The sequence below is a fragment of the Notechis scutatus genome, chromosome 3, assembly GCF_049901735.1.
Source record: "Notechis scutatus isolate UNSWTSFEM ecotype Mainland chromosome 3, rNotScu1.2, whole genome shotgun sequence".
Lineage (NCBI taxonomy): Eukaryota > Metazoa > Chordata > Lepidosauria > Squamata > Elapidae > Notechis > Notechis scutatus.
In genome coordinates, this window is record NC_142011.1 from 26531666 (window position 1) to 26556218 (window position 24553).

General features: G+C 39.5%; 2 protein-coding genes and 1 long non-coding RNA gene across 3 annotated transcripts; 1 reads left to right on the forward strand and 2 right to left on the reverse strand.

Annotated features, from left to right (window-relative positions):
• The first annotated feature begins 4880 nt into the window (after window positions 1-4880).
• Window positions 4881-9692, forward strand: SYS1 (SYS1 golgi trafficking protein). Its single transcript, XM_026665036.2, has 4 exons — window positions 4881-5070; window positions 6349-6625; window positions 7010-7077; window positions 8878-9692. Exons 2-4 carry the CDS (start codon window positions 6464-6466, stop codon window positions 9116-9118), a joined length of 471 nt encoding a protein of 156 aa, XP_026520821.1. The 5' UTR covers window positions 4881-5070; window positions 6349-6463; the 3' UTR covers window positions 9119-9692.
• A 29-nt stretch (window positions 9693-9721) lies between these two features.
• LOC148131119 (uncharacterized) lies at window positions 9722-11337 on the reverse strand. The gene is made up of 3 exons (XR_015748458.1): window positions 11254-11337; window positions 11086-11142; window positions 9722-10127 (listed from the first exon to the last, which is right to left on the reverse strand). It is a non-coding gene; the product is annotated as an uncharacterized LOC148131119 (long non-coding RNA).
• Window positions 11338-12915: 1578 nt separating this feature from the next.
• On the reverse strand, window positions 12916-22448 carry LOC113410459 (uncharacterized). Its single transcript, XM_026665037.2, has 3 exons — window positions 21985-22448; window positions 20853-21018; window positions 12916-13908 (listed from the first exon to the last, which is right to left on the reverse strand). The coding sequence occupies exons 1-3, from the start codon at window positions 22370-22372 to the stop codon at window positions 13683-13685; spliced, it is 780 nt and encodes a 259-aa protein (XP_026520822.2). The 5' UTR covers window positions 22373-22448; the 3' UTR covers window positions 12916-13682.
• Between the last annotated feature and the right edge of the window lie 2105 nt (window positions 22449-24553).

Consider the following 24553-nt stretch of genomic DNA (forward strand, 5'->3'; position numbering starts at 1 on the left):
CCCCATCTTGTCAGCTTTTCCTCATAAATGTAAGTGATAACATAGTACATGGCACACTGCCATGACAGTCTTAGCAAGGCTCTAAAGTGGATCATCCAGAAGACCTGATTCAGTCAACCAGAAAAAGTACATGAAATAATCTGTACAGGAGTTGGAAGAGTCATATTTTCTCCTCCCTTCATCAGTAGCATGAGAACAAATTATTTCCTCATTTTTAACAATCCAAATTACAGGCATGTTACTACAAGCTGTAGAAAGCAGCTACAATATTAGAAAAGAAGTTCATATACAAAATTATACATCCCTGAAAATAAGATGTCCCAAAAAATTAAAGAGCATTCTTTAAAAAATTTGATTTGGTTAACATTAGTTATGCAATTCTTAAAAATAATTGTTGCAACCAAACCTAGATTATTTACCGTATTAAGAGGATTTGCCGCCTAGTGACAGCAAAGCAACATGACACCAAGATAATTACAAATATTTCAGGGCAGGATTTGCCCATCATAGATCATGAATGTATCTTTAAAAAACTGGTTTAAAGTGCTTTAATCTGTTTTTTGAGATGGTACGTTTGCTGGCACAATGTTCCACCTACATTTGTCAGTCTCTTCTCTACTCGATAACAAAGCCAGCAAGTCCTGCTTAAGAGCTTTCTCTAGGAATTATTGTTCTACTAGCAGATAGACTAGGCTCTTTCTAAAACAACCTGCCTGTTAGGACCATGTAACAACAAATTCCCTAACAGGCAAACAAGATTGCTAGAGAAAGTGAAAATCTAAGACATTTCTGAAGTGATCCAGTATGGTGTCAGTCCACCACCACCAATCATAATGCTCAAGAAGGAAAACTGGCAATGACTGGAGAGGAAAATGGTTGCAGAAACCAACAGGAACTAAGTGAGCTGCAAAGCTTGTATTTGGAGAGAATATAGAGACACACTGTTTGCATATCAGATCAGAACACCCTGATATTAGCTGGACTTGGATGTAAATTGTGGATGACAAAGAAGATTATCACATAGCCATGTCCCTAAAGAAGCTCAGTGAGGCATTTTCAACTTGAAGGTAGAGGAATGCGGATGTGCCCCTTTTGATACCTTAAAGTTGGTTGAAGAGAAGGATGGAAGAAGACAGAGGTAGTGTATGATGAATAAAATTGTCTTTGTTCCTTTCCAGATTCAGAAAGTAAGATTCCAGAAATCCTTGCAAAATGTTTTTAGGATGATACTTATTTATATTTTCCACTTTGCTTAAGAGTTCAGAGTGGCACTGAAATCAGTTTCACAATCCTTACTTTATGATCGCAAGAATCCTGCAACATAATCATGACAGAGAAACAATGCCTTATTTTAATTTCCTTCTTGTAAGTTTCAATGCATAAACATAAAGCACAGAGTGGTGAGAAGAAGAAAGACTAAAAGCTGTTCTGCAATAAAAATAAAAAAGCAATTCACAGAACCAAATGCAATGTATGACTTCATTATTTCCATTAAACTCAGACATAACCATTCTCAGACAAGACTTTGCATATATCAGCCAGCCTTCATTATGGATGTCCTCTATTTACTTATACCATTTTTGTTTCTCAATAGAATTTGCACTTCATTCAGTAAGACTGAATATGATTTAATCCCAGAATCTATGTTTACTGCATGGGCTTAGTCTTGGATTACAACATGGAACAATTGACTTTGTGCCTTGACTAAGAAAAAATGAGGCACTTCTCTTTACCAAAAATGCCCATGAAAGAGTTGTCTTGGCTCATGTAAGAACTACTGAATGCCTTTGACTGTATTATAGAATGATCTCAAAAGATTACTTCCATTAAGGCTTTGATAAACATGCCTTTTCAAAAGGTCTGCACAGCCATCACTGCAGTAATCAGCCTCTATTCAAAGAGAAATATGGATCTAAAAGTCATTGCCCCGTGGCAATTTTTCCTGGCTGGGCCTCCAGAACTAGGCTGGCAGTCTCTGTCCTCCAATAAGGATAGTGATTGCTACTGCTCCTGACATGAGTAGCAAGAGTTGCTCTAAACAGGTTGTAGGCAGGCTGTAAACATCTCCTAAAGGTAGAGACTTCAGGCCCTTGCTACTACAAATACCCAAAAGAAGGGGATGTAGACAATGCGGGACCTATCCATCTATGTATCCTTAATTATCAATATGTAGGGGCAGGGCAGACACTGTAGTTCATTGATAGTTAGCCCAAGAAAGATGACAGCGGAGACTATGGACAGCCGCTCCAAAGTCCCAGGTGAGTGCAAGTCCCATCATGTACAGCTGAACTGGAAGAGCCATTGCCAGCGCAACCCCTTCCTACTGGAACTACTGATGTGAGCCTACAAACTCAGACAGCTACTGATGTGGGCCTACAACCTCATATTTGTTTTGTTTTTGTGAAGAAATGGGAATATTGTCTTTTGTGAGGTTAAGACTTTCCTGACACATACATTGAAAACTAATCAATCTTGTGACTCAAAATATTCATATAAGAGGTTTTCTTCCATTTTCCTATCTGAGTAACCTTGATCTAGCTTTAGTCTGCCTCAGCAGCCAACTGGCTCCAAGATGGAGGCCTTGATGTGAGGACACATCATAAACAGTAATCAGGCTATCTTGAAGGTAAGAGATAATATGAATGAGCTCAGTGTCCGGATAAGCTACCTACTTGCTTAGTCTTAGTGTTCCTTTTATTTTACTCACTCAATTTACTTACTTACTAAGACTCAGTTTAGTCTTTGTGTTTATTTTATTTACTTAATGTCCCATTTTCATGTGCTGGGAGCATGTAGGAAAGTCTTAACTGTTGAAAGGCAACTTCAAAGCTTTCCTTTCTTGTAGCTCTTTATTTTTAAATCCAACAGCGCTTTAAGTAGAGGATACTTTCAAACAAAGAAATGTCCTTCATAAAGGAGAGCATATTTCACAAGATCACCTTGTGAAATTTACCTTTCTTGAGAATTTTCAAAGAAAGATTAGAAAAACCACCAGTCTGGCAACCCGATGTCTCATTCTTCAAAGGTAAATGCCACTGTTGCTTCCAAGAAAACATACCCAGGTTTGCAGATTCAGAAATTGACTTTTTAGTTAATTCTTCTTTGAAAAGGAACTAAACCCATTTCACAAGGGTCAGCAGAAACAAACTTGCTTTCCGATAGCATATTTCATTAGTCACAGCACATGGTTGTTTTTGGTCTGGGTCAAGGAGGTTGATTCATCTGTCTTGTGATTCAGATAATTTCACCTTAATAAGTTTTTTCTAGTACTCTTGATTTTGAAACTTCTCCTTCCTTCTTTTCTTTGTTTCCTTTGTTTCATCATATAGAGCCTGGCTAGGCTAGGAATGGTGAGTGTAGACATTTTGAAACTCACAATGTTTTCCAAAACTTCCTTGATTGTCTTAGTAATGGAACAATGACATGAGGTTAACTGGAATGAGAAAAACAACATTGGAAACAAACAAATAGAGAATAAGAAAAGGGATGTTATTTTCATGTTTGTTTTCACAAATACAATGAGGATAGCATAGGATAGCCTTTCCAATTGGATTTCTTCAAGATATATTACTGCTTACCAGGCAGCTAGAAGATTTAAAGTAAGCAAGAGAAGGCAGCCGTACATATTTAGAAGTTCTGTGTTCCAATCAACTTGGTTTTGTTTTGTTTTTAATCTTTGTACAGCACAACATTTGTTGGAAAATATTGGGGGTGGTACTAGACAATCCTGAAATAAGAATCAAAGGTTTTGCATAGAATCTTATAGTTGAATAAATGCTCCTCGATGTTATTTTCTGAACAGTGTCATTTGATTAGCAATGCATTAAAACAGCCCGTTTAAAGTAAACTGGTAAGAATGTGGTCAGTTATTTCTGGTGACTGCACATGCCTTGTTTATTTGCAACAACTAAATTATTTGGCACTGCTTTTTATTCTGGAAAGTTTTTTGGGATGTCCCATCTTAGGTACAACTCAGGATTTTCTGATATTCTCAAAAAAAAAAAAAAAAAGTCCTGTCCAGTGCAACACTTGACGGTATTGTACGCTACAGCTATTTGGTTTTAAATTTCTCAGCTGCCCCATGGGGGCGGGATTAGGTATTCTAATCCAAGATACGGGAGGAGTTGCATTAATTGAATTCTCCTATCGGTCATCAAGAAGAGGTTTAAGTTTTCTCTCTTTACATCTTCGGCTGGGAAACCGACGGCCCAAAGAAGTTATTACACAATGTGAACGTGACGGAACGAGTAAGGCTGACTCAGCGCTGGGTCATCCCGACCCCTCTAAAGCAGGGCTCCCCAAACTTGGCAACTTTAAGACTTGTGGATTTCAACTCCCGGAATTCTCCAGCCAGCATAGCTCCAACTCCTGTTCTGGGAGTTGAAGTCCACAAGTCTTAAAGTTGCCAAGTTTGGGGACCTCTGCTCCAGAAGTTCCCTAGGAAGTAATGCCTCTGGAGCTAAGATCCAGGCAACATACTCAGACATGCTTGAAATGGAGAGTGAAACACTGCCCGTACTTTTGTGGAAACACTTAAACATTGTATTAGCACCGTAGCATTAGCGCTCAGCACTGTTCTGTGCACCGTCCAATGTTCACACTGGAAATTACAGCCAGTTCACTTTTTTAATGAGAGTTTGTAAATATTCAGGCGTATTTAATGAATGGATTAGAGCAAACTATCTTCTCTTCATTCTAAAAGGTCTCCTAGAAAAATATTCAACGATTTAGATTTTTTTTTTAAAAAAAATGTATTCTCTAATCTTCTATCTCTACGGCTCAGGGACAACATAGAATCATAAGCTCCACCCGGCCCGCACGTTTCCTGTGGTCGATGTCATTTCCTTTTTACTGGCTACCTTTCTAGGCGCGCGGGGTTGTTTCCATGGTTCTTTCGAGGGATGTGATTGTCTCAATGCTCCTTCTAGGCGACTGGAGGCCGCGTGACTCGATGGTTCGCCGAACGGAGTCAGCTGCGGAGAACGGGCCTGGCGGTGGATGAGCGGAGCCTGTGCTGTCGTGGCTTCTCGGTCTGGCTGAAGAGAAGGACCGAGGAAATAAATGCGAAGGGTAAATCGGGAGGATTTGGGAGCAGCGATCGTGAGAAGGGGGGCGGATGGGCTTCTTTTAGGATGATGCGTCTTTCTTTCGTTTCCTTCCCTTGACAGAAAACCAGCAGGGATGTTTTCTCCCATCATGATCTACAACAATGGAGTGGTTTTTCTTTTCCTTTTTCCCCCCCTCTTTTCTTTTCTCTTTTCTTTCTTTCTTTCTTTCTTTCTTTCTTTCTTTCTTTCTTTCTTTCTTTCTTTCTTTCTTTCTTTCTTTCTTTCTTTCTTTCTTTCTTTCTTTTTTTGTAAAGACACCGGAAGCTATGAGCTATTATTTTGGTCTTTTAAAGGTCTATACTTTCAGAGATCATTTCCATAGTATCCAACTAGAGAAATGCACTGCCATCTGTCAGAAATGGTGTAGAGACTCCTGCTTGGGCAGGGGGTTGGACTGGATGACCTACAAGGTCCCTTCCAACTCTGTTAATCTAAAGTCTACTTTTGTACAACCCCCCCGAAGCCTATGGCTTGGAACTCGTGAAAGGAAAACTCAGTAAGATGTGGGAACCTTGTCAAAAGATCTGGGGTTGGTTTCACAAACCTGACCAGGCACAAACTCATATGTACATGCATAATTTTGTATTTATCTATTTACTTATTTATCTTGTCATGTTTATGTTTATATTAGAGATGGAGACCCTTTGAGAAATGTATGCAACATAATTTCATTGTAATGCATGCCAATTAGTATTCAAAGTGACAAAGTTATTCTAAGTCTAAGTCAGCCAATCGTGGTTTAGGGTGACTTGTGAATTCAGTCATTTGTGGTTTGTTGCATAAATAGTGAGTAAATCATTAGTGACTTGGAATTATACATAAAGCCAATTCGTAGAGCAAGCCCTTCACCTAGCATCTTTCAAGCTTAGTATATGTTGATGGTGAAAAGGTTGCCATGACTGTAGAATTGAAGTTTATTAAGGCTTTTGAATCTCTTGTTAACACGAGTGATGGTGACTAGGTTTCTACATCATGTTAGACTATAATGTGATTGTTTTGGGCTTAATATAATGTAGGAATCCAGTCACTGTGATTGGCAGTCTATGTTTTTTGCCTGTATTGTTTATGAACCCAATTATAGTAACATAACATCAGTCCGGTTGCAGTCTAAATAGATAAATATATCCGTCAGTTAAAATAATATGTGAGATGCCACCAACTTCTTGGATTTTGGAGATGTATATTAGAATGCCTTCTTTTTGTAGGGTTTAATTGGAATGAAACTTTTTTTTTCTTTCAGATGCTGATGGAATCACTCTGCATTCTCTAGACAGTGACACGAGGGATTTCATGTTTTGAGACATCCGTGGGTTATTTATATATTTCTATGCAGTCTATTGGCTGTTGCTTCAGGAATGGCTCCGCAGTTCCGCAGTTATGTTTGGGATCCTGCACTTATCATTTCTCAAATCATGCTCATGCAAGCAATTTATTACAGCAGTCTGGGGCTTTGGTTGGCTCTAGTAGATAGTTTGGTGCAGAGCAACCCATCATTGGATCAGATTTTCAGTTATGAGGTAGGTAATTACATTTTCAGTATATCAAAAAGAAATTCTGACAAATCAAAGAAGGTAGTAGGGAAAGAAAAATCTTGTAGAAGATTTTTAAGAGGAATACTGAAAACTATAACTTCATGGATAACTTCTCATATAATTTACATTTAAATTTAAAGTACTTTTCTGGTATATATTATAAATGAAATCATCAATATCTCAAAAGTTAATATGCACTGTTTCAAATAACTGCCTTTATTATATAAGTATTAAAATGACTTTGATTACTTGTCCAGATAGTGCCTCTTGAACTATAGAGCTGATGTAACATGATGTATCATTGAAGCCAATAGATCTTAGCTGGTTTACAGTTTATTGCAATGGCTATGTTTCTTTGTATCTGTACAGGTTTTGGGATTTGCCACCTCTCCTGGAAGACTTTCCACAATGGCATTTATCCTAAATGCACTCACCTGGTAAGTCGTGTTATATATTTCTGACATCCTCAAACTAAACACCTTTAGAGTGGTGAGCTGGCTCTTGATAAAAACAGAAGCATTCAGATTATCAGTGCTGAAAATTGAAGGCCAAACTAAAGAAGGTTGGGATTAGGCATTTGACATGATTAGCTAAGTAGCCCAAAATATCTGTCTGCCAGGTGGACAGATTGAGCTACAGAAGCAATGGATACACATCTGAAAAGACCAGGCTGGGAACACAGTGCCCAGGAGAAAATTTACCTATGTAATTCCTAAGAGAGGACACTGAGTTGATAACATAATGAAGTCAGGTTGGATGAACTGCTCAAATTCTATGGAGAGATCCTGAAGAGGAATCCAGAGAAAAAGTATAGAAGCAGGGCCATACAGAAAGATGAAGCCGAGGTTGATAAATTATAAGCCAAATAATGGTGACATCTAATGCAAAAGAAAAAGAAATTGGAGTTGTTTAAGGTGCAATGAAGAAAAGGAAAGAGTTTCAAGAGGGAGAAATTACCCAAACTTTCCACGACTCACAACCATTCATTTACTGACCATTCAAAGTTACAATGATCGTGAAAAAAGTGACACAGAACCATTTTTCACATGATGGCTGCAACAAACCCTGCGTCATGCCCCTGGTGAAGACTGACTCTAAGGGAGAGGAGGAACAGCCAACAGGGAGTGGAAGTGTGGCTCCGGAGGTTGTGGAGGAGGCTGGGGAAGGGCAGAGCCAGCTGAGCAATCAGAAGAGGATCCAGGCCTATCCCCTATCCATCTTAGGGCACGCAGGGTGGAGAAGATAAGGGAGAGACGTGGTCTACTCGGGAGGAGTGGGCCTTGATCCTCTTCATGGGCTGCAGCTGTGACAACTGAATAAGACTACGGACATGCATACGGGCGAATGCTGGAAACAAAGCATGGAAATATCTCTAGTTGATGGTTCCTCTCTGAGTTTGACGTCCTTCCCAGTGTGTTTTATCTGTGGACGTCCTCCATCCCTTATCTTGCCTGGTTTGTGTTGCTTTTTTCCTTCTTATAACTGTTTGTGTGGGAGGTTTTTGTCTTCCATCAAGAATATTCGGAGCTTGAAAGCAAAGTGAAGGAATAAAAGGGGCTTCACCTGTTTTCTGTGACTGTGTTTGTTTTGTATCCCACCCTGGGTCATCACACCCTGTGGCCAGGTGATCAAAATTCAGGCACTTAGCAACTGGCATGTATTTATGTCAGTTGCATTGTTCCATTGTCATACGATCACAATTTGTAACCTTCCCAAGAGACTTCAGACAAAGTTAAGGAGGTGAAACTAGATTTGCTTAATGACCACATGATTCATTCAACAGCTGCAGTGATTCGCTTAACAACTGTGGCAAAAAAGTCGTAAAATGGGGGAAACTCACTTAACAACTGCCTTGCTTAGCAGTGGAAATTTTGGGCCCAGTTGTGGTTGTAAGTCGAGGACTACCTGTATATAATTACCCTTCTAGAGACAATGATAAAAAAAACCAAAGGCATACATATAAAACAGAAGAGTAAGGAAATTTTTATATTAGAATTTCACTTTATTTTCAGCTACCAATTTTTTAAAGGGCCTAAAAGTGCTGAAATTGAAAATAATATAAAATGTCTATCTTTTGAATCTAAAGTTTCCTTTAATTTCTTTGCTTTCTCACATCGCTTGGATAAAGGTTTAAATGAAAATCCATGAGCTATATCTTGCATAGCTTATATGGAAAATACCATGTTGAAGATGGTGTGTCTTAAGGTTTGACACCATTCTTTTCTTTTCTTCTGCAGTGCCGTCGGTTTATTGTATTTCATTCGACGCGGAAAGCAGTGCTTGGATTTCACCGCCACCGTTCATTTTTTTCACCTGTTGGGCTGCTGGATTTACAACGGATACTTTCCAACAGCTTTGACCTGGTGGCTTGTACATACTGTGTGCACAGCACTCATGGCTGTGATTGGGGAATACCTCTGTATGAGGACAGAACTGAAAGAAATCCCATTAAATTCAGCCCCCAAATCCAGTGTATAGGCCGTCAGGGGGCCTGTGTTTCTCCATCAGTATCAGCATCTTGGTGCTAGTTTGTAAAACGTGGAAATGCAACCGAAGAAATCCAGAGGGCCTTAAATATATTAGCTGGGAGACTGACATTTGCAATACTTTGATAGGCCAAGATGAATATAGTTTTTACATAACTCATTTGTATTACTATGCAGACATGACCAATTTGCCAAAGTGATCAGACTCGAGTGTTGGATAAAATCCATAAAAGACTTGGGAAGAGGACTGATTTTGAGAGGCGTGCAGTGAGTTGTGATGATCACAGTTTCCCTTCTCTATAGTGTGAACATCACTTGACTAGAGAACTCCAACAATTGCACAATGGACACTTTGTTCCCTTTTATCCTTCATATACCTGATACTTGTTTTACTTCCACTTTTTGAATTAAAGGATCAAGGAGATGAAACAATGCAGAAAGGCACAGTACTGTGACTCACTTGGCTGCTCAGATTCCAGAAAGCTTATTAACAACAAAGAGTAATGTGACTGTATTTATTGGACTGAAAAAAATTACTATTTTATTTAATAAAGATTTCAACTTTCCATTGAAGTTTTATAATGTATTCATCGGGCTGGATTGTATTACTGATATGACTATGAAATGAGAAAGTCATCAGTTGGTAATACAATTTAGAAAACCATGGCCTAGACAGTTTTAAACTACTGGCTTCAAAAAGGTGAACAAGGACTAACCACTCTTGTGCATAATGTGTGGCATAGAGAGGTAACTGCCCCTGGTCACATACTTCGAGACTGGAGATGTTTCAAATAAGTCCTCTTGTTTACTGCAATGAATGTTTTATCTTGAAGATTCACTGTTCATAACCAAGGAAATGTGCAAGGTGTTGTGCAGGGCACAAAAAGCAGGATGGTTAATTCTTTTTGTAACTGCTACTACTGTCAAACTTGTTTTGCATATAATTGTAATTGTCTTCTTAGAATGGAACCTGAGTAAACTCCAGAGCTCATATTGACTTCCTGTGAAAAGAAAGGATGTGAATGGAAGGTTCATCTATAATGCACCCCAGGGTAGCTGTACTTGTTATTATTTGTTTAAAAATAATAATATTACTTTATATATATATATATATCCCAGAGTTTTCCTTTTTTACATAAATGTTTGGGAATGCTAATAATTTGTATCGGTTACAGTTGGGAAGCTAATGCTTATAATGATTAAGGTGAATAATCTTGGAAAATGAATTTTATCAACCATCTCTCAAAGTACTCAGATGGGATCCATTGATAACATATAAAAGAAAGTTCTGCCAAAATAGCATGTTCTGGTCCACATACTTAAATATAGATTTGGGCAGAAGGAATATCTTTCCTTGCACCATTGCTGTAGTTGGGAAATATAGGTGAGTCACACTGCCTTCATCCAATGTTAACATATTGTACTGTACAGTATGCTTGTTGAATTATAGCTGAGATAATATCACTTCTTCCAGAAGATGGCACTGCTTTCTTTTGAGACAGCAGTGTAAGCTACTGCAATTCCTGTTGTAAGCTAAGGTATTAAGCAATCTGTCTGCAGTATTTATGTGTATGAGCACGTGTGTGCTCAAGGCATTCGTTTTCCTTTGGGAGTATCATAATAGCATACCTAACACAGTAAAGGAGATTTTCAGCTATTTCAATGAATCTCTGTAGACTAACATTGACTAAAGACTAGAATCTAATTAGGCAAACAGTGAAAATCTAAGTGCCAAGTGTTTCCATCCCCATTATTTAAGGTCTATTTAGCAGATGTTAGCAGGGATTCACTTGTCCTTCCTTGATGTGATATTAATGATATGCTTTGAAGAAAAACTAGGGTGCACATTTATTTATAGTCGACTATGTTTGGAATTCAGGGACGTGCTTAAATAAGGCAAAGTGAAGAAGTAGTTAAAAAGAAATGGCTTTGTTTGCAACTTATTCGACCCCCACCTACCTTTCCATACATTGACAGAATTCACAAGCAAAACATGAATCATAAGGCCAAGGAAACCTGGAAAATTAAGCAAAATAGTGACTTTCTGGTAACGATGACAATAATTAGTTTCTGCTAATCAAATTATTTCTTGATTGCTGACAAGTCTTCAGATCACGAAAAGCATACCTGTGTGTGTGGACATCACCTGATGGACTAAGCAGAAAGAAAATCAATTGTATTATTGACACAAGAAGATTTAGTTAAGTGCGAGACTGATTGAAGATCACAAACTGATCGTATACACGATGTAAGTCAATGTCCATGTGATTTTGAGCATATATCCATCATTTTCAAGAATAATATCAATAATTTCTTCAAGATCCTGGTTCTTATTGACAGGCAACCAGAGGAACAATAGAATGAAGTCAAAGAGGTTGTTAAAGATTGATGTCAGAAGTTCTTTAACTCAGAAGGAAATATAATCCTTAAATTAGTATAGTAAGGGACACTAATGTACAGATAGCAAAAGTTGTCCTCAACACACAACTATAATTGGGACTGGAGTGTGGTTGTAAGTCATTGTAGTTATAAATTGAGGCATCCACATGACAGGACACAATTTTTAATGGTTTTTACTGTGGCCATTAAGTGGATCATGTGTTCATAACTACGAAGCCACTCTAACTTTGAACAGTCATTAAACAATTGGTCATAAATCGAAGATTACCTGTAATGATTCAAAGAAGATCAAACAAAAACAGAAGTAATATACTGACATTCTGTACAGCGTGATGTTAATATCCAAGATACCTTAGAAGATTTCACCTATTTACATGAATGTCAAATACTAAAAAAACAAGTTTGATCAACACTCCAGTAATTATCAAGCCAGAAGGCTACGAGAATTGATGAAAAAGCTACGGAAATATAGCAAGCAACAGAAGAAGGATCGGTAAAGGTTCTAACCAACCATGCCATCAAATCTGGGAAGAAATCAGTCTAAATACCAATACTAAACAAAGGCAACTTAACATTAATGGTGGCAATTTAAGGTTGCTTTGTATATTCAGTACAAATTAGAGAGGCGGAATTGGAAAGTAAGAGAAATTATGAGAATACGTTGAAAATAGCTGCAACACATGGCATATGTATAGCATAGAGCAGAAGCGTCAAACTCGATTTCGTTGCGGGCCGCATTAGGGTTGTGTTTGACTTTGGGGGGGGCAGAGTGGGCGTGACCAGGGGGCATGGCCAACTCGGCATAACTCGTGTTGGAGGTGCCTGTGGTAGCCCAAGCGCTCTGCTAGTGAAAACAGGCTCCTGAGCTCCATCTCCAGCTGCAATGGCCTCTTGCAACCTCCTGCCAGCACAAGCGGAGCTCAGGAGGGTTGCACATGACCCTCCTGAGCTCTGTTTGCACTGGCAGAAGCACTGCGGGCCAGTCCTTCGCTGTTTCCAGGGCCAGATCTAAGCACTCCACGGACTGCATCCGGCCCCAAGGCCTTGACTTTTGACACCCCTGGCATAGTTATACAAGAATTCATATGGACTTTAGAGGAGGGGTAAGGAATGTAGGGAACTTCCAAAGTTGAACTGCAATTCCCATGAGCCTCAACCAGAATAGGCAGCTATCAAAAATATAGCCAGAGAAGCAATGAACAAGGCAATTCCATGTCTCCACTGCTATTTTACAGCCATGGTCATACTTCATTCAAGTGATCAACCTGCAATACAAAAGTTTTCCTTTAAAAAAATTGCAAGAATGTTTACTTCTCACTGAATTATTTCTTTCCATTTCAGAAATATTTACTATACATGACTGTATTTTGCGACATCCATGGGAAAATCAGGGAGGAGGAAAAACTAGTTGTCGGGAATGGAGGAAAAAGGGTATCACAGCATTATTCCTTGCAAACATGTAGATGGGTTCAGAACTTCAGATGTTACTCCTTAAGTTATCTCAGAGTTTCGGTCAATCTTCTTTAATTCTCAAGTCAAATACAACATAAACTAATCTAAACTAATCATTCCTTCAAACACCTCTATAACAAGTCAATCATCAGTCTGTAATCTTTCGACATTTTGGAGAGCTCATTTCAGGTAATGAAACCAGCATGTTCTGCTGAGAGAATCCAGTTATTTTAAAAGCTCATACTACCCTCTTGAGTTCCCCAACATTTTATTTCCTAAAACCGCAAATCTATTAATTACAGAAGTTACATCTATATACAAAAAGAAAGTTGCTACAACGTTCTTTAAATGGAGAAATTAGTACAACAGTTGGAATGAAAGGCTTACCTAATTAGCAGATCAAGATACAAAATCTAGCAACAGCATTCCACTCCTGCCACAGTTTCCTATTCAAGCTGTATTTTAGTAATTTAATTTTGAGATCCTTAAAGCATGCACAACTTTTGATTGTCAAAATTCAATTGGAACACTTGCCATATTTACAACTGATCTCACTGGAAAAAATAAATACTAGAAAATTCTGCTACCACAATCAAAAAAATAACTAAAAAAGAAAAAAATGCCCCAAACAATATTTTCCAAATATTAAGGGGAGAGAAAGCATATATTCATTTGTACAAAATCACAGAGCTGTTGCTTTGGTTTCATAAATTGAGCCAAATGAGCATCAGTGTGATGCCTAATAGAAAAAGGGTTGGGACCTGGGATGAGGGTAAATTCTGGTAGTTACTGGAGATGCAGAGTTCAAAAAGATTGCCTTCAAATTTGATTTTTCTAGATTCCTTTTTCAATTTCTCCCAGACAGTCACCATCTCCTTCTGGCATACCCAAAGAGTAGCCATCGCACAATTATGAAATTCATTCCAATATCTGCAAAAGAAAAAGGAAACAATAAGTTACTTACCACCAATAGAAGAGAATATTTATGGCTTGGGGTTGAACTGTGGGGTCCTTGGTGCTCTCTGAGATCCCATCAAGTGCAGAGAGCACTAAAGACTCCACAGTTCTTTGCCACAAAAGTCACAGATAGACATGGGCCATCTATGAAGAACATAACCTGTCCCAGCATCATAATATCTGGTTAATTGGTCCATGCATTTATGATCTTCTTTAGTTCTTTTTTAAATAAATTGCCTGGTTTAATTCTATCCATTATAGAAAGTCAACTTTGAAAAACAAAGAAACCTATCCTCACACAATTACTATAATTAATATATAGCTCCTCTGTACAGAATCTTTTCCAGGTCACAGAAGGATACTGTTCCAAGTATGCAGCAGGATCTCCACAATAATCCTAATGGAGTATTTAACACTATGCAGCTGAAAAGTGAAATATTAGTGCCTGCCATACAAGACCATACATGTTTATCTAGTCAAGAATGGGAAATTTTCTAATGATTTGGGGTGGGGGGGGGGGCGCATTATAGGGAACTCCAAACAGGCAGCTAAATAAGGAGAATCCCACACATTGATGCAATTGCTATTTTCTGAGAGTATAATTTTTTTAGACTGAGCATTTTTCCATATCTATTCATCTGAAGCCTATTTTAAAGCTTCAGAAACACTTTTTGTAACCTTCCTGCGGCCTGCCTGGAAATTCCAAGACATATTTCCACTTATTTTTTACTGTTTGAGTCAGGCAAGATTATAGGGCAGCAATGAAGGGTTTCAGAGGTAACTCTTCATCTATGTATTTTTCAAACTTCAGATGGGTAGACTTCAACTCCCAGTCCATCCATCTTAAAGTTGCCAAATTTTAAAACTTCTGATTTACGTGGATGCAGACCTTCAAAATCCTTTTTTCCCCTTCCCTTGTTTGTTTACCAAGATTAGAACTAAGAGTTTGGTTTCTAGTCTAATCCTTTAACTGCTACACCAAACTGATGATATATTTACAATCTTATATTGTGTGTTCATATAGTGTGCTTTCATGTATCATGCTTTTATAGTGTGCTAAAGCAGCCTTAGTGAAACGGTTTTTGTCCAGAAGTATTGTGTTAAAACTGAGAACAAAAAACTGAGAACAAAAAATCCCACTTTAAACCACTAATATGGCTATTTTAAGAGAAATGTTTATCTAAACAACCCACCACTATATATTCTTAGTACATTCTACATCAATGTAATGTTTTCTCCATTTACTTTTATTTTGTACATTGAAATCCATAGCATAATAAGAAACCATTATAAATTGACAAAATAGCTTTTGCCAACTTGCATGAAAAAATATTAAAGCATTGGATGATTTCAAATATTAAATTATCCTTCGGAGGGAGCTTCCACCGTGTGGTGGTGCCCAGGGCAACTGCTTTCTCCTTAAAAAAAAAAAATCCCTGAAATCACACGAAAGAGCCTCTAGTTGGCTGCCAACTGTCAAGAACTCATTAAATAGAAGAAATGCAGTAGAAGAAATCTTCTGAGACAATAATAAGAGATTGGTGCAAAACAAGGTAAACTCTGTTTTGATTTTCTCTGGTTATTTCCTCCTAATCCTGCAGCAATGTGTGTGTGTGTGTGTTCTGTACTGTACATTTGCCTTCCGATCGGGAATATAACAGTGTGTGTGTGTGTTAGAGTAAGGGGACACAATCCAGTGTGAAAGCAGGTACCTGGTTCCATATTAAAAACAAAAACAAAAAGAAAGGAGGAGTAACTAGTAAGGAGAGAGGACACCAAATCAGAATTCTCTCTTTTCACTTTTCCACTTTCAATTGGATAATTGAAATTTCACAATGCCTGGTTTTTAGAGACTTTATTTGTTTGGGAATGAAATTATGTCACATAATTTGTCAGTTCTCTGTCAGTTCTAGATTTTGGGGGATGTTGCACAATTCAATCCCCCCCCCAAAGGCAAATAAACCAAACCAAAACAACCCTAATGCTATTATAGATCATTTTCCAAAGCATTCATTCTAATCATATCTGTCACCAATGAGCCTTTTCTTCTTGTAGACAGCAGAAAAGTAGAAGCTTCCTCAGAAAAGGTGCACAACAGTACTGTAGAAGGAAGACTAAGATGGTTGCCTTTGTCTGATTCAAGTCTTGTATCGCAACAATAGGGACTTTGTTTATTTTGTGCTAGAACCCCTCAGGAACCCAAATTGTTCCTGATGCATAGGTACTAGGAAGATTTATGAGGTTTGCACAACAGAGTGCTTCCTCACAAAAAAAGGGGGGAAAGTTAGAAAAATATGACATGGGAACAGGAAAATGCCAAATAGCCTCCCCATCCACACAGCAAATGTGCTGTCAAATCTGTGACTAATATAACATGGCTATAAAAAGACAAACTTTTCAGTAAAGTATCCATGTATTATGTAATGATTGCCTTAAACCCCATCCTCTAATACTGGCAAATACTCAGGGTGGACAACAAAATGTATGAAAAACAAACACAGAGTATAAAAAGGTTTAAAACAAATTAAAATTATCCCATATCATCTATATTAAAATCACTGAACAATTAGGAACCTGGCAAAAGGATTAACATTTTTTCTTAAATGCTGAGAGACTGATGACAAATATAATTCCTGAACAACAGCATCCTATCAAGTGGGAGCCAAACGAGCAGAACTTCCCTGTCAGGGACCAGAAAAACAATCTAATAGGGGCATTTTCAAAAGGACTTTTCCTGCATGCCAGGTTTGGAGAATTGTACCCTAAGTTATCTGGACTTTCACAGCCAAAACCAACATCTTAAATCATGCTTGGCAAGTAACTGGCAGTACTGCAAATCTTTCAAACTGGGAACTATGATTCCTGTCCCTTGCATCAGCCTAACTATACGTTTTACATCAAGCCGTATTCTGTAATAACTCTGTTCATTTTTTCTGCCTGTGGGGAAAAAATTATTACATTTTTCATCTTCACTTTTTCTCAAGGTTGCACATTGTCATATTTTCATTGTTCATGTGCGTAAAAGTGCTCCTTCAGCACTGAATCAAGAACCACTTTCATTTTTCAATGGTTTTTTACTTAAGCTTCATTATCAGACTATTGGTTTATTTTCCATTACTTTCTGTTTTGCATTTCTTCACATTTTGAGTATGCAAACAGGCCTAATACCAGCACACGTTTAAGTTTGAAGATTCTTCTGGTAACTGATTTTTCTTTTCTTTTAAAAAAAAATTGAAGTGAGTTTTAGAAAATCTTGTTCTGTTGTGTGATAGATGAGGAAAAAACAATAGCTTTGGCATCTTTTGGGGATCTGTTAGCCCCCAGAGGTAATGTAAACTAAGAAACCAATGCCACATAGGTCTGGACTGTTTTTATTTTAACAGATTTAGTACTGTTATAGAATCTTCCAAGTCTGAATGTACTTTTCCCCTCCCTCATTTTGTCTTTGTGTGAACTAAGGAGAGACTTGCCTGAGACATTTTTCTCAAGTTATTATTTTTGGCCCAGGAACCATTAATAAGATATTGACTCTTCCTCCTGTCCTTCTCTACTCTCAATACTCAATCTGAAGGAGGTGTATCTAGCTTTCAATACCCCACTTTAGCTGCAATGGTGGGCTCATAAGCATCTTCACTGCCATTGTCTTTCATGATAAACACAGCTAATTTTGTGCAGAGGCTACAAAGTGACTGATGCATTGTAAAACATCCAGTTCAAATCTTCTGTGAATTCATGCTGACCTTGTATAAATCTTTCCCACCCTCCCTATTGAAAAAAAAAAGGACTGGGGACTGAATGATGTGGCAGGATTGTTGGGAGCAACAAAATAATACATTTAAAGTGCTTTTAATATTCGAAAGCACTGTGCAATCTTAACTTCTGTTCCTCTTGGTCACAGACTCTGCTTCTTTTGCATTATGCTAACTTACTGTAGTGCACACAGCAAAGCTAGCAGCTCATGATGCCACAAGAGGTTCTGTTTTCCTGCCAGCTTGTTACAGAGCCTAACAATGAGTAGGGCTGAGAGGGAGTGAGTAGGGCTGAGAGTAGGGCTGAGAGGGAGTGACTGACCCACCATCACTCAGCTGACATCCATGTTTAAGAAAGGACATGAATCTCCCCAGCCTTAATCCAACATCTTAACCACTACAACAGGCTGGCTCTTTTGAAAGTGTTATACAGATAGTCCTCGACTTACAGTAGTTTGTTTAGTGACTGCTTGAAGTTATAACGGCTCTTTAAAAAGGTGACTTATGATCATTTTTCACACTTATATTTGCAGCATCCCTATGGTCACGTGATCAAAATTCAAATGCTTGGCAACTGACTCATATTTTTGATAGTTGCAGTGTTCTGGGGTCCTGTGATTAGCTTTGGCGACCTTCTGACAAGCCAAATCAATGGCAATAGCACAGACATATACACCACTTTACAGTATTTACAGCCCTCTCTAAGCGGTTTACAGAGTCAGCCTATTTCCCCCAACAATTTGGGTCCTCATTTTATCCACCTCGGAAGGACGGAAGGCTACTGAGTCAACCTCGAGCCTGGTGGGATTCGATCTGCCAAATTGCAGGCAGCTGGTAGCCAGCAGAAGTAGCTTGCAGTACTGCACTCTAACCACTGCGCCACTGAGGCTCAGTAGGGGAACTCAGATTCACTTAATAACTTTGTTACTAACTTAATAACTGCAGTGCTTCTCTTAAGAACCGAGGCAAGAAAAGTCATAAAATGGGGCAACATTCCCTTAACAAATGTCTCACTGAGCAGCAACAGAAATGGTGGGTTCAATTGTGATCATAAGTCAAGGAGTATACAGTAATCATCATCATCATCATCATCATCATCAATCATCATCATCATCATCACTATCTAGTACTATGATTCCACATCCAGTAATGTTCTTTACATCGGATTCCCTTCTTCTGTCCTCTACCAGGTGCTTATTTTTCCTTTATTAGTCCATTTTATTACATGAAAAATGTCTTTGCCCTCTTCTATCTGGTCTTTTTATCAGCTTCTAAACCAGAGGTCTCCAAACTTGGCAACCTTAAGACTTGTGGACTTCAACTCCCAGAATTCTGGGAGTTGAAGTCCACATCTTAAAGTTGCCAAGTTTGGGGAGCCGTGTTCTAAACTAATTTATTGTGGTTTCTACATTCCGCATCTCAATAGTTCTTCTTGCACAGTTTTGACAGGAAGGTGCTTCTCCAGAACTTCTGGCTTTTTCCTTAATTGTTTTGTACATTTCCTAGTTTATCTATAGGTTTGCTCTGTCTGTGTTTCACCCTTGGAACCTTCAATGATTTGCATTTATCTCTACAATTCCTTTATTTCTTCCCATTCTCATGTCTGCTTATAATCATTCTCTGCTCAGATTTGCTGCAAGCTAAATTCCCAACATCTTGACGCTTTTGCTATTTTACTGTCTTCTTCTTGCACTTGATTAGATAAACAAACAGCTGTGTCTTTATTTCCCTCAGTCCACTGGCCGTGAAGCTGCCCAAGGTGGCAAACCAAGCCTGGCAAAGAACAGAGGTGATAGCAAAAATACTACCATTACGATTAATATTGGTAGTTAGAAAGTGCATAGTTTAAAGTCAAAGGCCATTGCAGACCCAGGAAATACAACAAGCACCACCAAATAAATGATAGAGCTATATTAATTGAGGCTTTGAAGGTTGTTGGATTAAAGCACGGGTCTCCAAACTTGGCAACTTTAAGATTTGAGGACTTCACCTCCCAGAATTCCTCAGCTAGTCATGCTGGCTGGGCAATTCTGGGAGTTGAAGTCTACAAGTCTTAAAGTTGCCAAGTTTGGAGAGTCCTGGATTAAAGTGAGTGGAGAAATTATGGAAGCTAAAGGATGAACTCCATCCCAGCACTATAACCATAACTCCGTATCATCATCCCCTTATAGTTGCCTTAAATCAAAGAATTGGATCCCAGAAAAATCTAATCATATAATACCCAGGATTGAAGGACACTGATAGGCTGAAAGCCACCATACTGAATTGGTAGCCAACCAAAACTGCTCAGGTTCAAATTGGTTTCCCAGAAGCAGGTATCCTAAAATTCTAATATGGTACCCCATTCTTTACTTGAAAGCAAATGCATGTTTCATAAGAGGCAACTGAACTGGCTGTGCCTTTGCTGTCTACAAAATGACATTTCTAATTGTGTTTAGAATCTATGGTAGTTTTGTAATGTGTCAATAATGGACAGCAAGCACTTCTCAACAATGAAGGATTTGTTCTCTTGTATTGGTCCTAACTTCAATTAGCCTTTTTCTTTCAATTGATGGTTGTCTTTGAGGAAGTGCTTATGTTAGCACTTCCTATGATAAAACGTAGTAAATCCAAGCCAGGTTCAAAAGAAAGTTCCCTTCCATTATTGTGGTTCCTTTGGCTACGCAGAACCATTTTCTATGCTGGCCAACTGATAAGAGACATGAGATCAATTACAGCACTTACTATGAGAGTGGAAACCTTCACTTTTTCCACTAGTATTTGGAGAGTATTCAGTGGAAACATTCACAGAGGAGAAAAGGGAAGGGGATACCAGTCATCCTGCTTTAGAAGGCAGGCAGGACGAGAAGCAATGGATGGAAGCTAATCAAGGAGAGAACCAACCTAGAACTAAGGAGAAAATTTCCTGACAGTTAGAACAATTAATCAGTGGAACAACATGCCTCCAGAAGTTGTGAACGCTCCAACACTGGAAGTTTTTAAGAAGAGATTGGACTGTCATTTGTCAGAAATGCTATAGGGCTTCCTGTTTTAGCAGGGGGTTGGACTAGAAGATCTCCAAGGTCCCTTCCAACTCTGTTATTCTTTTATTCTCAATTGACAACTATATTCAAGGTATGCATCATGATAGGATGTTCCTACAGTACAGTTAAGAAGTTTGCTGCTCACCCACAAACAACCTGCAATCCTTGCAGCAGACTCTGGTTCACTTTGTCTTCTTCCGCTTCTTCTTCATATCTAGCCATGTTCTCTCCTAATTTTAAGATGCAGCCAGAGAAATCCTGATAAATATTTTCACACTGAGTTTCTGCCGTCAGTAGCTTGAGCAAGTGCCCTGCAAATGGAAAGGGGGGTTAATGTAGCATCTAACCGCACACCTCTTTTTCCAGGCACTTCATCTAAAGACCAAGAGCAATTTCCCTTAAATAAGAAGCATAAAATATATGTGTGCAATGCACGCATGCACGCACATACACACACACACAATAAATGGCCATCATATGCAAGAGGCGGAACCAAAATTAAGTACTAAGTAGGATTCTGCTCCAGACATTGCGTTAAGCCATAATGTCATTATCATATCATTTGAAAGTCACAGTGCATGGTTTGTGTTACACAAACCAAGCCAGTTGTGGGATTTATTCAATAAGCCATACTTTAACAAACTATAGCATGGCATAGTAAGACACAGTTTGCTCGACAAGATCAGGGTTAGGGATTTTGTCCTGGAATACATGGTTTCCAAAGGAGGGACTAAATCATGAGCTGAGCCAGTATGATCTCTTGTAAACTGCCCTCTTTTACAAGGCTATTTAAAACGTAAAATGGAAAAAGAGATGAGTTTGGTACTTAAAAAGAAAAACCAGCCACGAAGAATAGAACGAATCAGGAAATGACCTGAAAAGTAAACTTGCTTCATTCTGAATAGTCGCTGTCTCTGCTTTCGGAAAGTCTCACCAATTTAACTAAATTCTGAAAGTGTTCCTTGGAAAGTTTTCCTTGGAAATGAAGCCGTGGATTTAAATAAGTATGTAGTTATAAGTTGTCCATCACTAACCCTATCCTGAGCTCTTCTAGCATCTTATCAATTTCAGGAAGTTAACAGAGGGACGTTTCCCGTAAACCTTCTAACGATGCAGAGAAAGAGGAATTAGCATCCATTCTTGCCTCGTAAACTGTCTTAACAAATCCGAATTTCTTTTTAAGTTCCCTTGATCCTTTCGCCCCCACCACGTACCCAACCAGAGGATGCCGTTCCCGCTGGACCGGCGCCCGCGATCGGGACGAGATTCGGGCTTACCCAGCGTGATGAGTAGCAGCAGCACCGCGCCGGGTCGGAGTGCCATGGTCGCCGCTGTGGCTGCCTGGTTTAGGGGCTCCGGGTAAACTGGGTCGCGGCCAGTGGCAGCCCTCCCATTCCTCTTCCCTGGGGAGGAGGACCCGAGGGGCTTCTCGATCGAGAAACACGAGGCGGGGATTCCCCTTCGGAGCGCGCTTGCTCTGCCTCTCTCTGTCCCGTGTCTCTCGCTCAGGTGCCGAGGGCAAGGCAGACCTTGGCCAGGTGCTTGACGGAAGAGCCACGCGAGACGGACCCGGCGGGGGACGTCGCTGGCCGAAGGAGGCAGGGAGGAAAAAAAGAGGGACAGGGCAGAAGAAGCCCCCTTCCAAGGAACCCCAACTGAGTCCATTCCGGTCGGCTCCAGCCACGTAATCTTCACCCCAAGTCCTGGCGCAGGTTCTGAAAAAGGTTGGAGATCTGGAGCAGTTATGATATCAACTCCCGTGACATCCATTAGGTCCAGCCAATCATCAGGGAACGTGGGAATGACAGTCAGTCCTCCACTTAGGATGGCAACTGAACCCAACATCAGAGGTGGGATTCAGCAGGTTCTGGCCAGTTCTGGAGAACCGGTAGTGGGCATTTTGGGTAGTTTGGAGAACTGGCAAATACCACCTCTGACTGGCCCCGCCCCCACCTATTCTCTGCCTCCCAAGTCCCAGCTGATCGGATGGGTCTTCTTTGGTTGCCCTGCAGAGGAGAACGGAGCTGGAAAGCAGGTTAGTGGGGTGGGGAGGGAATGGGGATTTTACAATATCCTTCCACTGCCACGCCCATCAAGCCACGCCCACAGAACCGGCAGTAAAAAAAAATTGAATCCCACCACTGCCCAACATGTCTGTTGCTAAGTGAAACATTGGTAAAGTGACTTTTGCCCCATTTTGCTCTGCCGTTGTTAAGTGAATCATTGCAGTTGTTTTAAGTTAATATCATGGCTGTTAAGCAAATCGGACTTTCCCATTGACTGATCAGAAGGTTACAAAAGGGAATCACGTGACCACGAGACAATGCAACAGCCATAAATATGAACCATTTACAAAGCATCTGAATCACACGACCATGGGGATGCTACCACGTTGTAACTGTGAAAAACAGTCACTTTTTTCAGTGCTGTTGTAACTTTGAATAGTCACTAAATCAAGGGTTTTCAAACTTGGCAGGTTTAAGACTTGTGGACTTCAACTCCCAGAATTCCTGAGCTAACATGAATGGAAGAGGAATTCTGGGAGTTGAAGTCCACAACTCTTAAAGCTGTCAAGTTTGAAGAGCCCTGCACTAAATGATCTGTCAAGGACTACCTGTATAATCCCAAACATCCAAAGAACACCATTTTAGAATTATTTCTACCTGGTATGCTTTGGATGTGTCTAAGGCAGGACTAGAACTCACAGCCTCCAGGTTTCTAGACTGTACCAAACTGGTCCTCATAATATGCTATTAAAATCCCACAAAAGCTTAGAGATGTCAGCATTCCTACCCAATGCTAAAATATTATTGGCTCGCTGTTGCACAAATAGAGGCAATTGGGATTAATCACTAAATCCTGATTCAGTTAAAGCTGCTGGTGTATTAGACTCTTTCCTGGCCAACTGACAACCCTGTTCTGGCATATATATTTTTTTGAGGGAAGTGCTTAAGAGTTCACTTTAGCCTCTCCAGTATAATTTCTGTTACATGTAAATGATGCTGAGGCAGAAGAGAAACCATTTGTTTCTACATTCCAGCTGGTGCCATGATTACATTGCACAAGGCAGCCATGCCAGAACACTAAAGCTTATTGTGTGTAAATATCCTAAAATGTTGGCCCATGGAGGATCCTGAGGTCATTTAGTCATGAGAGGATCTTAGAGAGCAGACATATTTATTCTGTATACTCACTGATGAGTCCTAACCCTATTTAATATGTAAACCATATTACTTCTTCAGATCAAGGAAGTTATCTTTCAAAACCAGAATACTAAGAGAAATGTGTTTTCATAGAACGAGAGAGTTGGAGCCCATCCCTCTCTTAAGCCATGTGAGCAGATGGCTATTCAACCTTCGTTTGAAGGAGAGATCACCCCTTCTCTTGAACATGCTATTCCATTGGCTAATGGTCAATCAGGAAGTTCCTCCTTATATATAGTTTTCCTTGCAGTTTTAATCCAATGGTTCTGGTCCTTGCCCTCTTAGGCATTAAGGAATGGCCTCCTTCTGTGTCACAGTGTCACAGTCCTTCAAGTATTTGAACATTATCGTGTGTTTCTCTTCAGTCATCTCTTCTGTAGTCCAAATATATAAGAGCTGTGGTGCAGAGGTGATATTCAGCAGGTTCTGACCAGTTCTGGAGAACCAGTAGTGGAAATTTTAAGTAGTTCAGAGAACCACCAAATGCCACTCTGACTGGAGATTTTGCAATACCCTTCCCCTGCCACGCCCACCAAGCCACGCCCACAGAACTGGTAGTAAAAAAATTTGAATCCCACCACTGCCATGGTGGCGCAGTGGTTAGAATGCAGAATTGCAGGCTTACTCTGCCCATTGCCAGGAG

Bases quoted from the DNA above. Each gene is read 5' to 3' on its own strand.
- SYS1 (XM_026665036.2), top strand. From the start codon at position 6,464: ATGGCTCCGCAGTTCCGCAGTTATGTTTGGGATCCTGCACTTATCATT. The intron at 6,626-7,009 runs GTAGGTAATTAC...GTATCTGTACAG, and splicing joins ATCAGATTTTCAGTTATGAG to GTTTTGGGATTTGCCACCTC. The intron at 7,078-8,877 runs GTAAGTCGTGTT...TTTCTTCTGCAG, and splicing joins ATCCTAAATGCACTCACCTG to TGCCGTCGGTTTATTGTATT.
- LOC113410459 (XM_026665037.2), bottom strand. From the start codon at position 22,372: ATGGACTCAGTTGGGGTTCCTTGGAAGGGGGCTTCTTCTGCCCTGTCC. The intron at 21,019-21,984 runs GTAAGCCCGAAT...TTCCATTTGCAG, and splicing joins GCTGCTACTCATCACGCTGG to GGCACTTGCTCAAGCTACTG. The intron at 13,909-20,852 runs GTGAGCAGCAAA...TTTCTTTTGCAG, and splicing joins GGATTGCAGGTTGTTTGTGG to ATATTGGAATGAATTTCATA.